This window comes from Gopherus flavomarginatus, chromosome 1 (assembly GCF_025201925.1).
Source record: "Gopherus flavomarginatus isolate rGopFla2 chromosome 1, rGopFla2.mat.asm, whole genome shotgun sequence".
Lineage (NCBI taxonomy): Eukaryota > Metazoa > Chordata > Testudines > Testudinidae > Gopherus > Gopherus flavomarginatus.
Window position 1 is genome coordinate 18,007,535 of NC_066617.1, and position 18,341 is coordinate 18,025,875.

At 40.8% G+C, this 18,341-nt stretch overlaps 1 protein-coding gene across 3 annotated transcripts in view; it reads right to left on the reverse strand.

Moving 5' to 3' along the window:
• FAM107B (family with sequence similarity 107 member B) overlaps positions 1–18,341 on the reverse strand; it is an 88,395-nt gene that overhangs the window by 12,094 nt on the left and 57,960 nt on the right. For 2 of the 3 annotated variants that reach the window (XM_050937030.1, XM_050937029.1), the window contains exon 2: positions 2,508–2,691. In XM_050937030.1, the coding sequence (XP_050792987.1) occupies positions 2,508–2,635 (128 nt within the window). In that variant the 5' untranslated portion in view covers positions 2,636–2,691. Of the gene's footprint in view, positions 1–2,507; positions 2,692–4,089; positions 4,214–18,341 lie in introns of those variants that run through there. The other variant, XM_050937028.1, reaches the window with a different exon arrangement.

The following is an 18,341-nucleotide window of genomic DNA, read 5'->3' on the forward strand; positions in this document are numbered from 1 at the left end:
CCCAATGAGCCCCTGTACATCCAGATCCCCCACTAAGCTGCCCGCACCCAGACTGCCTCACACAAAACCCTCTCACCCGACACTTGGATCCTGCCTGCCTCACATCTGGATTGGGGCCAGGGCTGGGTATGTGTCCGAGACTCTGTCCCTCTTGCTTGCTATTTTAGTGCATCTGACATGGAGGGACAGGGCCTCAGAGTATTTCTGGGGCAGACCCAGCCCTTGCCCTGCATCAGGATCAGATGCAGCCTCACAGCCAAGTCTATGTCGCTGGGGGTGGGGAGCGGCAATATTGCAGGGTGATCTCCCACCTCTGTGCAGCCAGTGGCCTGTGCTCCCCACTGCCATGCTGGAACCTCCACCTTTATTTATTGACAAATAAAATATGCAGAATTTTAAAATATTGTGCAGAGAATTTTTAATTTTTTTGGTGCAGAATTCCCCAGGAGTAATATACTGAAACTTTCACAAACACTCCTGCAAGGTCAGTACGTATAATTTCCAATTAACAGATGTGAAAACTGAGGTTAAATGGCTTGCCCAAGGCTGCAGAGCTAAAAAGTGTCCTCGTTAAGAATATACCAGTTCCCAGGTCTCTGTATTAGAGCTCAGACCAGGGATTTTACTAATATATTAATGAAAAAGAAGGAAGTCAAGTTGGAAACATTACTTTGACACAGCACGGACTGAAAAGCACAAGAGGATACCACGTTTCTCAGCAAAGTATTGGCAAAGGGATATCACCTGCAATCAGTCAAATCTTTAATACCGTTTAAATTGACAATTCTTTCCAGTAATCTGGCTCATTTTACAGTCTGGCTGTGTGGATTATTTTTTAATTTTTCAAAATTATTCCCCTCCATTGCTGACTATTCCCCTCAGCTCTTAAGCAGTATATAAACAAAGCTGTGTGCTATTTATCATCTACCAGCACGAAGGAAGTAGCACTCGCATAATGTACAGTAATGTATATGCATCAGGAAAGCAGATGGCAAATATACACCTAATTTGGTTGTAAAGAAGACTATAGAACTGATAAGAAATTATATCTTCAATAATAAATGTGACCAAAAGGTGTCTTTGTAAATAAGGAATCAGGCTGGAGGGTGGCAAAAACCAGCAATAGTGTTTCCCCAACCCTGCCCACAACTCAGACTCTGCCTACTTGTGAGGCCAAATGAAATGCCATTTACAGCAGATTTTGCAGCGCTTCATATGATCAACTTCCTTCTTTACTGTGCATTCTGATCAGCTGTGAGACAGCTAATGATTAACATCACTACGCTCCAAGTCTTCATCCCACTTAGATAAATAGGGTAAGCTTGCACTTTTCCCAGAGATATTGTTCCGGGCTGTTTGTAAACTGCATCAGTTTATGTATTTACAATTCAGATTCTGAAGATTATCCAAGGGCTTGTATACATGGCCCCACGATTCAGACTACAGGGGTGTGAATCGCAACGCACACCACAGTGCTGCATTGTAGCTCCCCAGTGAGAGTAAGCACAAACTAAAAAGGTACCCAGCACAGACCTAGACTAAGAAATATTTTTGGGCAGGGTCCGTCATACATGCTTTCACACCACCTAGCACAACAAGATGCAATCTGGTTGAGGTTTTTAGGTGCTACTGCAATATAAATATTAATTAAAAATAAATATTTTAAAAAAGAAACACAAGATTAGATTCTGGAACACAAAATACAGCTACCAAGAAAAAGGACCAGTCAACTCAATCCAGCACACACTTGAAATAGAATTAAATGTTATAGGTAGCCATTGTGATTTAGGGTTTCTCTACAAAAACTTTAGTTTGAAGCAAGCTGAGGTGTGAATCTACCCTGCACTAGCCTGCTGCAGACTCATTGTTCCCTGTGGACCCTGCAGCTGTACACTGACAGGCTGTTAGTTCACCTTGATCTAGTCCCACTTCAAAGGTGTAGATTCACAACCCAGCTTTCTGCAAATTTAATGTTTGTGTAGACAAGCCCAAAGCCTTCACAGAATCAGAGACTATTAGGGTTGGAAGGGACCTCAGGAGGTCATGTAGTCCAACCCCCTGCCCAAAGCAGGACCAATCTCCAGACAGATTTTTACCCCCGTTCTGCAAATGGCCCCCTCAAGGATTGAACTCACAACCCTGGGTTTAGCAGGCCAAATGCTCAAACCACTGAGCTATCCCTATCCCCCCAATGAATCTTTAAAGTTACACAAAATGTTAATCAGGTTTTGGGTAGCGCGACACAGGCCCGGTCTACACTATAGACCTAAATCTGTACAACTACGTTGCTCAGGGGTGTGAAAAATCCACACCCCAAATGACATAGTTATACCAACCTCATCCCTGGTGTAGACAGTGCTGTTGATGGGAGAAGCTACTGCCTCTTGGGAAGCTCTCCCATCTGCATAATAATAACTTCACCACAGCACAGCTACATCGGTGCAGCTGTAGCGCTGTACATGAAGACAAGCCCTTTGATTATAGAGTAAAAGTTCCATTGAATTCACCTTTTCTGGTTCATAAGGAGTTCTCTGTGAAGGTCCTGATGATTCCGGGATGATTTCACAGGATTGACTAGTTTCTGAGGTCTAATTAGTTCAGGGTTGTCTTCATCTATGTAGTCTGGTTCAGCCATGATATTACTTGGAATAAGATATGGATCTTTGAGTTCAGTGTCCTCACTCAAGTTATCTGTAAAACACAAGAAACAATTATGCTAAAACATTTAAAGACCTTGTTTCACAAAGAAATACAGAATTGGTGGCTGCATCCATACAGCTAAAATATGTTATGTGGGTAACATTTATCTTTTTATATATAGATACAGATGCATTTGACAGTAGGTAGACATAAGGCTCCAGAGCAGTTTACTTTAGCTTCTTAAATTTTACACCAAAAAAAATTAATAAAAAATATAAATAAATAAATCACAGTATTCTTGGGTGGATGGGGGGAAACTGAGGAACAATTTCCTCCTCCAAATTCTTCAGGCTATGGACTTCAATAAATCAGACTTTCTGAGTTATCAAATCTTAACACTGAGGACTAAGTTCAGCAAAATAACTAAGCACCTGCCTATAGTCAAGCATGTGAATTGTCCCATTGACTTTAACGAGACAACTCATATGCTTAAATCTGTTTTGCTTCATTGGGGCCTAAGAGCATAAACTACAAGAGACTGAGGCCTGAAAAAAACAGTTAATACATTGAGTACTGGGTGTATATGTGGAGTCATTGGGACTTTATTTCCCATTACCAGTAACCCCATTTAATAACTACAGTGGAAAATATGATCTCTCTTAGGTACGTCCAGTACTGTAATGCAGCACTACTAAACAGAATCCTGTGTTTTAAACAAATTATTTTACCCTCTTTTTTTGTTTGTTGTTACCTAGAAAAAAAGAAGAAGAATTTAATTTGGAAAATATTTCCCAAAATGCACAATGAGAATTCACATCCTGATTACAGTTAGATTTTGGATAAAATATCCTACTTTGACTTGGGAATAGGGTGACCAGACAGCAAATCTGAAAAATCGGGCCAGGGGGTGGGGGATAATAGGAGCCTATATAAGAAAAAGGCCCAAAAATCGGGACTGTGCCTATACAATCGGGACATCTGGTCACCCTACCTGGGAACTTTAACAATTAAGGGCCATATTTTTAGCTGGTGTGAAATTGGCACAGCTTCAGTGATTTGAAGTCAATGAAACTACACTGAATTTACATTCACATTGTCAAGCTGTAAAAAGCGTATTCTTATCATACATAAGTCACAATAAAAGAGAGCTTTTTATTAGCAGCTAATCCGCAAATTAGTTTTGAAATGATCTGTTTGCAGCATTTAATACCTAGTTACATTTAACAGCATCAGTCTCAGCACACAGAACTCCTGTATCTGAAATTAAACATCTTGGGCCAAATTCTGCCCTCGTTTACTATCACAGAGCCCCATCAGTAGAAGGTGGCCCACTGCAACTGAACACTCACACGAGACAACCACCGACTCATTTCAAAGACAAAAATTGCCTCACAGCATGCGGTGTTTCAGAGATAAACTGATTTGACATTGCATGAAAAAAATACAGACCTCGATCCTCATGGTTGATGGAACAGCTGAACATTGCGGACCTTTTAATATAGAGCTACTGAGAGAAACTCAAAGACCTCTTCGTTTTTTTCCAGAGCGAAAACTGAATCCAAGCTTTAACCAAATCTGAACTGCCATCTCCTTCACTTTGTTACTCAATGGAGTACAAAACCAGCAGTTTCACTCCAGTTAATCATTAGACAGGGAGTGTTTACTTACTCCCATATAAAAGAGCTCAGAGCTTGGATCCCACGTCCGTTCTACTGGCCCAATCCAAAGCCCTCTGCAGTCAATGGAAAGATTCCCAAATCCACTGGCTTTAATGAGCTTTAGGTCAGGTCTTTTTGTTATGCCAGTAACATTTCCAAAGCACAGAGGTGAGTGTGGTACAAATGGAGACCACAGATCCACAGTATTGCCATATTTTTTTCAATGGAGTCGATGGAGTTACTCTGAATTTCCACCTCTGAAACAGATCAGGCCCTTTGGCTTCTCTCATTTTAATAATTTATCTGAATCATACAATTTCTTCCCTTACCCTTCACACATCAGCTGTTAACTTCACTGGAACTACTCCTGGGAGTACCTGCTCTCCACAGTAAGAGGTTCATTCTAGGCCTTAGCCTGTTAACCCTTCAAGGCAGGGACTTTGCTTTTGCATGCATGTGCCCTGTGACCAACTCAACAGCCCCTCAGTCGTGGTTGGGACCTTTGGGTGCTAATGTAAATATTAGGTAACAACAGTGATTGCAGTAACTCAAGACTTGGCTATTACAGGGTTCGAAGACATGTCATTTTAATCCTTTACTGACATCAACAATACAGAGATGTTAAAAAAAACAAAAAGCAAAAAAACACCGCTTTTCCCCACTTTCTAATGCATCTTTATCATCTCAGGGTTATCAACATTTTCTCATGTGCTGCAACTACAATTTATTGCATGTCCCTCAGATCATCATCAAGATGCCACACAAAACAAAAAATAAAAAGGTACATTTCTGGCTGAAAGGACCATACTGTGCACCCCATCATTGGTTTATGCCACCAGAGATTCTCTTTATTGCAGCCTTTGAATAAGCTCTGCCACACAGCTTTATACTTGTTTGTTTTTAAGGGACAGGCCAATTCAGATTCTCTCAGCCTTAACACAAGATCTGTCAACTCAAACAGAATCAAATATGTACAGTGCATGCTTACTATAGGTGGAAGGTAAATATATCATAATTTTTCAAGCATTTATGATCACAAACAACCCAGCAACATATTTATTGCTGTTTTCACACAGAGATAGCCAATGCAGAATTACCTAAAGCAGGTACATCACAACTGAGGGATTGTTTTTCTAACATAAGAGCCCCTGGAAATAGAATATGAGTCAGTCTCTTTGTCTGGGAATGTTTGATAAAGCATTTTGCAGCACGTAAGTCTACTTTGGAAGGCATCAGAAAGGATCTGTCAGAAATTTCATAGGTTTTATTTTAGATATAGCTTGAATACTGTCCTCCCCAGGCAGGCCATTTCTTTTAAAAAAAAAACAAATAAAGATTTATCCACATTGTAATATGGACCCTTTGTGTCAGGAATTGAGGTCTCCCCGTGTAAAAAGAACGACTAGTGACAGACTTGAGTTGATAACAGCTTGCTCAGGAGCTGAAAATCTGGCCACCCATCATTACACTATAAATAAGGTCCTGCTGGTTTTTAGTTTTGTTTAAAATTTCCCAGGAACTTATTCCAAGTTTTTTAAAAAGAGTGAAAACGCAATAAAAATCACAAAGGGCAATAGGATGGGGAGAGGTGCCCAATACACACAACATAGCCCTTAAGGAAACCACCTGCTCCCTGTGGGCCTGTCACTTCAGCAGTTGGGTGGTCTCAGCTGTCAGACCTGGCTCCCTGCCCATTTCACTCCTCCCTGTTGCAAGGAGAGGGGGAGGGGGGAAGAGGTCCTGGCTCACCCAAAATTCAGGTAGAAGAAAAATAAAACCAGTAAAGCCCAAATACTGACTTTTTCAACGCAAACAATTTTTTTTTTTTTGCAAAAAACTAGTAAATACCAAAAACAAAGGACTTTAGCTGTCAGTTACTCCAGCTGAGATTTCCAAATGGACATAAGGAAATGAGACACTCAACTCTCATTCAAGTCATTCCCTTTGATGCCGTTGCAAAATCCCAGCCTTAATCACAAACTGTGGGCCCGATCCTGCATTTCCCTACACAAGAATTATTATTTATTATTTGTATTATCATAGCACCTAGGAGCACAGTCATGGACTAGGAACCCATTGTGCAAGGTGCTGTACGAACACGGAACAAAAAGTCAGTCCCTCCCCAAAGAGGTTACAATCTAAGTAAATACACCTTTACCTCGATATAATGCTGTCCATGGTAGCCAAACAATCTTACCGCGTTATAGGTGAAACCGTGTTATATTGAACTTGCCTTGATCTATCAGAGTGTGCAGCCCCGCCCCCCAGAGCACTACTTTACCGTATTATATCCAAATTCGTGTTATGTCAGGTGGCGTTATATCAAGGTAGCGGTGTAATAAATAATCAGTGACAATATTGAACAGAACTAACATAATTTCCATCCATCCATTCGCAATGTATTATCCCCATTTCACAAATGGGAAAACTGAGGCATGGAAGCAATTTGCCCAATGTCACAGCGGCAGCACTGGGAGTAGAACCAAACTCTGGCTCAAATGAATTCAGACTACTCCCACATCAATAAAACCCTTTCTCAAGTCACAACATGCAAACTTAATTCACGTCCAGACAAAAATGCCTCCATTGCACAATATTAGATTAAAGGTTCACCGAACACTTATCTACAGCTAGTCAATACATACACTTGCTCTGTTTAGAAACATGCCAGTACTACATACAGTAATCGTTTCCTTTTCCTACTGCTTTTCAACCTAATATTCTCTCTCTCTCCCTTATACAAGTAGTAAAAACATATTTCAATTACTTTTCCCACATCATTCATTTTACTTGAATATTCATAGTTATAGGGCAGATTGGTCAATATTTATATCACTTTAGATCTCACTGGAAGCAATGAAAGGAGGTCCCCCCCCCCCCCACAATCACTAGGTTTCTTCCCCATTTTTGTTCTTAAAAAGTTTAAGTACACATAATGGTCTTTGTCTCCATTAGCTTGTAAAAGACTGATCCATTGTCCGGGGCCATACAATTCTCACTGACTGCACATGTCATTTACCAGTAGTGGAAAAGCAGAACTGAATATGGAATCTTGCTAATATGCAGATTACTAAAGGCAAATTCCTAGACACATCCAGAGCTTGAGTATTTTACCAGACAACAGCCAGAGGACTAAACTTATTAGCCAAAAATTTAATACTCTGGTGACAAAGCATAGTCCACCACCGGTATGTGGTGAAGGGAGGAAAGTGCTCTGTTCTTGTTAATTTCTCAGCTGTCCGTGGAATTCTGAACAGCAGCAATGAAAATTGTCAAGCCACTGATCGGTTTTCATATGGTTGCAATTATTTCCCAGGCGAGTGCCAACAGTTTCTTAATTTTTTAAAGATTCCCTATTTAAGAAGAAAATAAATTACAGTTTCTAGCCCTCATGGTTTCGAAAAAACTTTCCATAAGTGAAGTGAATGTAAAAGGATGCAGCATTATCTTCCTGAATCTACACACAAACAGCTCTGGTGCCTCTGTTGCTGCAAACAGCTTTGTCAAGCTGCAGCAAAATGAAAACTGAATAGTGTCCTGTCAGTTTTCACTGCTGCTATTCAGAACCCTAAAGGGCAGCAGTGAAACTTATGAAGAATCATGTTAAACATGATGTAAACCATTTTCCTGATAAATGGTTTGGACATAGAGAAGCTGGAGCCTAACATTAAAAATTTCCCAAGCCCTGCTCTTGAGGGATATAGAAAAGCAGCTTAGGTCCTAAAGGCCTTTTGTCTTTTATATAAAAGTCTCTGAAGCAAAGAAAGTCGTTGTCTAAAGCTACTATTTGAGTATCCCAGATAGGTGTCATGGCCTCAGTTCTGTGGCAATACTACATGGGTTTTGGTTCAAAGAATTAAACACAAATATTTTGTTTTGCAAGCATTTGAGAGGCTCCAGTAAATTTTTGTTGGTGGTATGTAAATCTACGGATGGTGCATAGTTCACTTCACTATGCTATTGGTACCTTAATTCAAGGCTAAGAAACCTTTTATACGGATGTTGGATATGTTTGGCTGAGTTTGAAACTCGGGCCAAAGCAGCGGTATATTAGTTTTCTCAACGTATTTTGTAACAAGTTGCCCCAGCAGCAACATAAAAGCACTTATTTGCTGCGGCTAGTACTGTTGACGGGGGTTTGGCTGAATTCAATTTCATTTTTTTTGTAATAATTCCAACAGATAATAAATATATCAATGTTTATTTTTAAGCTTTTTTAAATTTTTCACAATTGTGGGAAATTATGGGCACATCAGACAATGGGGGAATTAGACAATGATTATTTAATAACAGCAGATATTGAGATTCAAAACGTTCAAGTTTTATAACCATAAAAACATAAATTGTCAATGTTGTGTAAAAAATATACAAAGTAAATATCCCTAAAGTAAACTCAAATAAGTTCTCAAACAGCATTTTTCTTACTTTTCCTATGTGTAAATTTCTATCATCATCAATGGAAATATTTTTTCATTGGTGTGAGTATGTACAGTGAAATTGATGTTTACTGATAAAATCTAATCCTTCCAAGTCTATGTATACAAGTAGATTCACATGAATTTTGTATGCAGCCCTTATTTACCATGGGTGTTCTCTAGATAAATTAAATTTGCCATACTAAACAGAAACAAAAAGTTTTGACTTTTCAAACATAGCAGCGTGGATATTTGGGTATCCAAATAGTCAAGGAAAATGTCTCCTTCATTCTAAAGCCATATGTTAAAATGATCCAATCGGCTACAAATTTTACATTTTCAGAGGTATGAAAGCTATTCTATCAGCACTTCAGTAAATCAAAAGTAAGGACCAGATCCTGCCTGTTTCCACTGAACTCAACGGGAGTTTTGCCAATAAATTCAGCAGGATCAGAATATATCCATTAATCTTTATTATTTTATACATGCAGATAGAATACTATGGTCTGAGAACCTACAAATTGAATTATGGAGAGTATATCCATAAATACACTCCAGTGAACATTTTGGTTTTAAATGTTCTTCATATTACACATTTTAATTGTGTTTACAGTAGGGTTTTTTGGCTAGGTCTACCGGTGTTAGCAACAGTGTGAGCATTAGTGTAAGAAGGGCTACAGGCTGCCACTAGCATTTTAAACAGTTATCGGACACTTCTCCAAGGCAGGTCTTTATAACATGGTAGCTGCAGGAGCCTTCACTACACTAATGTTCCTACTGGTTCTTGCAACAATAGGAAATTTATGTCAAAAAACCCTAGTGATAACAATCCCTTGGGAAATGTCAATATTTTGCTTTAAATGCATTACAGTGCAAAACACCTTAAATAAGGTGTTTTCCTAAAAGCACTAATATAGAATTTGAATTTCAAATTTTTCTTGAGAACAAAAACACCATAAATTTATGCATATGAAACATTTACACATTTCAAGTTGTGCACACAATTATTTGCTGCTGTGAAAGCAGAGGCAGAGTTGAGGCCCCTTTAGAAAAAAAAATCAAGGCCTAAAAATATCTATCTAAAAAAAATAAAATTTATCCAAGCCTCAGCGGGATACATTGAAGCAAGCAACTGGGACTATTCACTTAATTTTTAGTTTTTGCCTAGATAAACTTTGAAATTAGCCTTGCACAGAAGCGTTCATTCAATTGATTAATGTCTCCGGAAGTGAAATTTTATTCTTTAAAGAGTTTGAACATCTGCTCTGAGTGTACTATAACCTATCAAACACTATTTTTGAAAGGCTTACATTTTTAGATCTTTAAACTACTGCATAGACTTGTGGTTTGTAACAAGTAACCCTAAGGCATTCTTTGAGGAGAAATATGATTCCATTTTCACACTCTGCTTTTTAGAGGCATAGAATGAAAATACTTCAGCATGCCTCTGCTCAGAAGTTACATAATTAGCACAGCTTTGCACAATCATGCTTGGGTGAAAAAGGCCGCTTAAGTCCATGTTGCACAAGTTTTCCACTTTCCTTCCAAACTGTGCACATCTGAACATTGTTTGCGCGTATAAAATAAGCACCATTATAATTTTTTGTATAAATATTTGTTCATGAGAAATGCAAGAGATCGTCCATTAGGAATGTTCATATTAACCCCCCTTTACAAATTACCTCTCCGGTTACTGTTCATTCTCTTTCTAATCCAGAGGAAGAGTTCTCATACTTTACTCACCTGGGATCCCAAAACCTGCCATGATATATTAGCCTGACTCTTAATCCCAGAATCCTTTGGGGGTCCCATGGGATTTAGATCAAGGCAAGAATCAGACAATTGTTTTGGGTGACGGGAGGGTGCCTGGGGCTAGCAAGAGGTGGGTTCTGGTGCTGCTGGCTGGGAGCAGTGGTAGAGAGGTAAATGATGGGTCAGTGCCCAATCATGCTCTTGTTCTAGGGAGGTGCCATTTAAAGATGGCAAGAATTTTGGCCCTAGATTATAAAAGGCATGGGTCAGGGACCTTGTAGCCTTTACTTGTCCCTATGGTATACATAAGAGATACATAAGACATACACAGAGATACACCTATGGTAGTACATAAATGATAAGAAACATATTGCAGTGATCATTGTTTTAACGTCCACATAGCATATGTGGTGGTGTATTACTATTTACACCAGGTGAAGGGCACACTTTTGGCACAGGTCTAGGAATCTGGAGACCTGGCTTCTGTTCCTGGTTCCAGCACGAACTTCCTAGGTGATCCTGAGCAAATCACAGAACCTCTGCGGGTCTCTATTTCTCTATCTGCAAAAAGGGGATAACTTAGCTATCTCCCAAGAGAGCTGGAAGATCAACTTCACTATTGTTTGCAAAGAATTTCAAAACCGTCTGATGGAAGGAGCGATCAAAATACAATGTATTAGACAAGGTTGTGTTTCAATGTAAAGCACTAGACTGGTCAAAGATGTTATAACACATAAATGAAAAACAGTTTTCATATGGATGGATATTTTTTCAGGAAAGCTAAATCTGGTTGTAGCAAGCAGGAAAGAACAAGCAATACCTATATAGCCCACTAAGTCATTAAGACCGTTACATCCTCCTTCCAGAATGCAGCATCACCCTAGGTGCTTCTACTCCAGAGCAATTTATGGAAAATTTTACAGCCAGTCTTGATTGGAGTTAGCCACTCCTCCTTCATAGGATATTTAACCGCTGGCAAGCAGTGGACAGCCCTTCGTAGTAGGACTCCTACCTTCTCAGTCATGCCACCCAAGAGTGGGGCTTACACACCTAGTATAAGCTGGCAAGATAATCAGCTTGCAGTGTATACATGATTCTATTTGTGGCCAGTTTATAATCTAGGGCAGTGATTCTCAAACTTTTTTTTTGTGGACCACTTGAAAATTGCTGAGGGTCTTGGCAGACCACTAAACGATCTTTCCAAATGCTGTCAAGTATCAGAGGGGTAGTCGTGTTAGTCTGGATCTGTAAAAGCAGCAAAGAATCCTGTGGCACCTTATAGACTAACAGACGTTTTGGAGCATGAGCTTTCATGGGTGAATACCCACTTCGTTGGATGCATCCGACGAAGTGGGTATTCACCCACGAAAGTTCATGCTCCAAACGTCTGTTAGTCTATAAGGTGCCACAGGATTCTTTGCTGCTTTTCCAAATGCTGTTTTCACTGTTAGCTAACTATTGTAAAGTGCTTTGGATGAAAGCGCTCGATATAAAAAAGCCTTAATAATAATCGACTTTTTTTGTTCTACAAATTAAAGCACACAACTCATATTTTAATATCAGTAGTCTTACCCTTCTAATGCGCTCGATGTGCCCTCTCTCTCCTGCTGTGGCAACCCCTAAGCTGGGTCGGGGAGGAAGGGGGATCTCCCCCACCCCAGCAGCCCCCAAGCTGGGGCTGGGAGGGTGGGTCTCCTCCACCGCAGCAGCCCCTGATCTGGGGCAGAGAGGGAGGGGGGTCTCTCCCCAGCAGCCGCAGCCCTGCATGTCCCAAATTCCCCCCACTCCTCCTTCTCACCCCACTGCCCCCTCTCACCTACCCTCTATTCCCCCCAAGGTCACCATTTCACCTTACATGTGTGTCTTCACCAGGGTCCAGGCACCTAATTAGTGGAGCTAGGCTTGTGCAGTTCCACTAATTAGGCGGGTGGCCCTTCATTCTTTCGTGTGCGGCTACCCAGGCATGCACCTTAGAGGGAACTCTCCGCAGACCACCTGAATGGAGCTCACAAACCACCAGTCATCCACAGACCACAGTTTGAGAATCTCTGATCTAGGATAAGAGATAGTTTATGGTGAATCTAACATGGGAGAAAGGAGGGAACTGGTACAAGGTAAGCCCAGCAGGGTGGCATATAGAGTTTCATAGAGTTTAAAGCCAGAAGAGGACCCGTTACATCATCTAGTCCAGTGGTAGGAAATCTATGTCACGGGTGCCGAAGGCGGCATGCGAGCTGACTTTCAGTGGCACTAACACTGCCCAGGTCATCGCCACCAGTCTGAGGGGCTCTGCATTTTAAATTTCATTTTAAATGAAGCTTATTAAATATTTTAAAAGCCTTTTTTACTTTACATACAACAATAGTTTAGTTATATATTACAGACTTACAGAAAGAGACCTTCTAAAAATGTTAAAATGCATTACTGGCACGCAAAACCTTAAATTAGAGTGAATAAATGAAGATTCGGCACAGCACTTCTGAAAGGTTGCCGATCCCTGATCTAGTCTGTTATCAAATGCCATTAATTTTCACCAAGATTCCCCTACATTAAGTCCAAAGACTTTATTTAGTGTCAGAAAGTAAGTGGTTTTCAATGCCAAGGGGCAGCAAAGATAGCAAATCTGGAATATCTGGATCTCTACCCTACCCAGAGCAGCCCAACATAAACAAAACTCCCCTTAGACTAGGAGGCTTCCATTTGTAACCACCTAACTCCTCATCCATGGCATACAGATTTGAAAGTCCTGGATTACTGTATTGAGAGAAGGCAGTAATAAAGAGCCCATTGTTTTAACACTGTGTTTAAATGCAAATGGTTATGGTTAATCATTGTTAATCTCGTCTCCAAGACAGATGCAGTCTTTCCCCCTGGAACTGCAAGCTATGTGATAATGGGAGATAGGAAGTATGAACTTGAAAGTTGTGAGCCTGATAAGTGATGTGCAATTAGGCCAGCCATGCCTGAGACGAATTCCATAACATTATCTTGGAATGTTTTGTTGATTAGAATGGTACTGAATGGGGTTAGCTGTAGACCAAGTCTTAAACCTAAGAAATAAGGCACTACTATCAGTATTTAATGGATTCATTAGTCACCTGGCTGCCAAGAGACTACAAATCTGATCCTATTCCCATTGGTGACAACAGCAAGGCTACCAGTGATTTAAGTGGTGCAGGATCCAGTCCCAAGGCTATGTCTACACTACCACTAAGTCGACCTATGCTACGCAACTCCAGCTACGTGAATAATGTCGCTGGAGTCGATGTAACTTAGGTCAAGTTACCGCAGGGTTTACACCACGGGAGGTTGAGAGGAGAGTTTTTCCTGTCGACTTACCTTACTCTTCTCATCGGGGATAGAGCACAGGGGTTGACTGGAGATCGATCTGCAAGATCCACTAGATTCACTAGACCTGCTAAATCAACTGCCGATGGATTGATCTCAGACCGTCGATCCAGGCTGTAGTGTAGACATCGCCTAAGATACTACAATAATGTTGAGGATTTGGGAATCAGAAAGCAGCAGGCATTGCTAGCTACCACTATTTCTGTTGTAACTAATTAAACCACTCAAAACCTTTCAGGAAAATCAATGAAATATTTAAAGTTTGCTTCCCCAACCCACTCAAAATACTACAGTGACTGTAACATCAACTGAACACAGATGAGGAGCAGCCAGAATAAGCAATATCAGCTGCACTGGAAGGTTTACGGAGACCCGAAGGAAGAAGAATAGAATAAACGTGGCAGTGTTCGCTTCTTCAATTACCACCACATTATTGCTTCGCGCTTCATATTTATAAGCTAGCATCTCTTTTTCGACCACTACCAGACTAATTCTACACCCCACTGCTTCCAAGCAAAAATCAATCACATATATTAAGGAATATGCTGGATAGATGAACCTCCTTGGGTCTGAACAGTCCCCAACAGAGCAGTTATGATGAGGAGTGAACCACAGTTCTGTAATCTGCATGAAATAAGAATGGACAGCAGATGAAATGGCTATGAGAATTTTTAAACTTTCCAAAGACATTAGTTTCTCATTGTGGCTGCAAGATCCTATGGAAAACTCAAAATTGCTGCTTCAGAGGGTGAAGAGATGAATCATAAGACCTACATAGTTACATTCCTGCTTAGAATTAAAGTTAAAGGAAGCTGCTAGATTAAAATGGTGAAAAGCTGCAGACACAAATACCATTGTTTATTTAGGGGGCAGGGAATGGAAGAAGGAAGAATATCCCTTCTAGGATGTTATGACAGATTTCCATACTAGATGAGTTGTTCAAACCGTAGGGTAGACTGACGTGGAATGAAAGGTGCAGAAGAGACACTGGAACCATTAATAAATACATATTACAGTAGTACTTGGAGACTCCTGGGGGTCATATTCTCCATGCCAGGCACTGTACATATACAGAGTAAGAGACAGGCCCTGCCCCAAAGAGCAAATAATCCAAACTGACAAGATAGCTAAAAAGGTGGGGGGGGGGCACAGAAAGGTAAAGAGACTTGCCCAAGACCTCCCCACAAGTCAATGATAATACCATCTAGCTCTTTTCATCAGCAGCCTTCAAACCACTTGAGTAAAAGATGATAAGTATCATTAGTTCCATTTTACATATAGGGAAACTGAGGCACAGGGAAGGGCTATGACTTGCCCGAGGTCTCCCTGCATACATCAATGGCACAGCTGGGAACAGAACCCAGCTCTCCTAATTCCCAGTCTAGTGACCTACCCACTAAACCACACTGCCTTTCAACAGATACTGACAAGAATCAAATCAGGCTAGAAAGGCTCTGGTATGCCTTTTGGCTTTGATTTTCTGCTTCTTTAGAAATATGTTTATCAATTTCTCTACATCCTTTCTATTAAGGGTAACACCATGGTCTTGTCGGTGTTCAGACCTATACATGGGACAGCCTTCGGGGCGCGAGGGGAGAGACAGAGAGACAGACAGACAGAGTGTGTGCACATGCTGGGGACAAGGGAACAATCTGATCCTACCCTGGGCTTGTTCCAAATAACTTATTGCATATGGATGAAGTATATTTGCTTTTGCAGTAATAAAAGAAATATTGTGTAGGGGTATACACACACACACACACACACACAAAATTCATTTTACAGGGATTAAGCAAGATTTACTAAAAATATGTAACCAAGTATATGAAATCTGGTTCTCACTGAAGAATTACAATGTTAATCTGCACATATTGCAGCAAGTTTGATTTTTAGTAGAATCAGATCATTCAAATGATTGCCTCCTGGGAAATAAATGTGACAGAATAATTTGCATTAATATTGCTCCCCCAAAAAGGAATCAGCAATTCATTAACATGCAGTTCAACATTAATTTATATACAACCCAGAGCAACAGTAAATCTTCTTCAGTCCTTAGATTACTTTAAAATGTGATTATGGGGAGGGCCAGAAGAGGCAGGGAGGGAGAATCAGATCTGATTTGTCCCTCATGTAACTCCACTGACATCAACAGTGTTTCACCAGGAATGAATCTGGACACTGGACAGATTATGGCAGACCCTTATAAATCACATTTTGGGACTTTGTATGAAGACAGCACACCTAACATAAAAATTCTAGGTGTTTTAGTACGAAAATCAGAAGTTCAGGGACAGCTTCTTCAGGCTTTACTGCAGTGAACATCAAGAATACTGTCAAACAGTGTCACCCAGTGGTAAAGGACTTCCTACAAACAGTAGCAGAAATTGCCATGGAAAGGAGCAGAAGAAAAAAATCTTGACAAAGAGGATTTTATACAAAATTGTTACAATAAAAAAAATTATGGCACTGGAAATTTTACTCATGAACCCAAATCCAGTTTGTTTGGGGGTTGTTTGTTTTTTTTACTAAAAATAAATAAATAAAATAAAATGCCCCAGCGGTTCTTCAGTTTAACATACTTCATAATGTCTACTTTATTTAAATAGGGCACATTTTATTTTAATACACGGAAAGATTTTCAACATTGCTAAAAGCATGCACAACTAGGACCAGATTTTGTAAGAGTGCTTAGCACTCAGCAGTTCTTATCAAGAACAAATGAAGTTGGAAAGTACTGAGAGCTTTTAAAAACGTGACCACTTCATGTAGGTGCCTAAACAGAAACTGACGAATCATGAGCAATTTTGAAAATCTGGTTCACAATTCTTTGGCAGGATGGCCCGGGGAGGGGGGTGAGGGAGAGACAGATACACAGTTATTTTTACATTTGTTACAGAGAGATTTAATTAATGTGCCTAATGTGCTTTGAAGATTGAAAAAAAAACAAAACCACAACATAAATACTCCGCAGCCCACTAAGCAGGTACAGCAGAAAAAACGTGGACAGCAAACTACAAAAAATTGTTTGTACTGCTGCCTAAGTCAAGTTGCAATAAAGCTATAGATCACTGACTCTTGCAGGTTCAAACACAATGGAGATGGTGATGTTGCAAGCTTGCCCTCCTGCCATCTGTTGTGCTCAAAGCTTTGGAGCATCCCAGACTCCCACTGAGAACTATAACAAAGTGCAATTTCACTGGGGAGATATCACACCCCCACAAAGAACCACAGGATCTAGCTTTTTGCAGGTGGTGAATATTAGAGAAATTCAACCTCTACTCTCCACAGAAGAACCCTCCAATTTAAACAAAATTTTTAGAGTGACATATAGTGCAAGTTCCACTGTTTACCCAGCCTACCAGTTCCCTAAAAATACTCAGTGTAGCCATATTAAAATGGTGTACTTGTACGCATCCTCACGCCAGCCTGGTGGGACTCAGTCACACTTCCTTCCATTCATGTCTCCTTAGTTCTATCAGCATCTCCTCCAGGTGTTTGCATCCTGGCAATACAGCTCACTGAGAAAAGAAAAAACTCTTCCCACGCCTTTTAACTGAGGCCAAAGTTTAGATCCCATAAACCCTTTAGCACCTCGGCTTTTGAGTTTGCAAGGTTCTTTTCTCTTTGGGAACAAACTTGTTGGATCAAAACATCCAGACACTAGAACAGCGTGGACAAACTATGGTCCACGTCCTCTACCCCCTACCCTTTCCTCCTCCCACCTTCCAAACCCCTTGGCCCCAGCCCTGATCCTCCTCCTGCATCCCAAACCCCTCATCCTCAGCTCCATCCCAGACTCTGCACCCCAGCCAGAGTCCTGCCCCCTCCTCCCACATGCCCCAAACCCCTGCTCCAGCCCTATCCCCTCCTGCCCTCCGAATCCCTCAGTCCCAGCCCGGAGTACCCTCCTGCATCCCAAACCCTTCATCCCTGGCCTCACCCCAGAGCCCAGACCTACAGCCGGAGCCCTCACCCATTCCTGCACCCCAATTTCAATTTCATGAGCATTCATGGCCCACTATATAATTTCCATACCCAGATGTGGCCTTGGGCCAAAAAGTTTGCCCACTACTGCACTAGAAGAATTCCATAAAACTAGATTTATTCAAAACCAGAGGCTGGGGATGGAGATATGGACCAAAAGAAAGCGTGGCTTAACATACCAAGGTTTAGTTCTGCCATCAGCCAGACACACACTCGTCCTTAGCTACAGAAAAACAAAAATTTTACATGCCCAAACTGCAAGTCTTGGTTCTGGCCTCATTATCAAAGCTCCATCCACATGCTGTGTTGAAAGACAAAGACTCGCTCTCCTGCCCCAACCTGTTTTACCAAGTCTTTGTTTTCTGAGATACTGTTAGGAATCACACTCCTAAAATTAAGTACATAAAGCAAAAGAGAATCAAATACACCTCTACCCCGATATACCGCGGTTGCAGGGAGCCAAAAATCCCTAACGCTTTATAGGTGAAATGCCGTTACAGGGGGTAGCGGTGGCAGGGCTGCAGCGGTGATTTATAGACCCTTT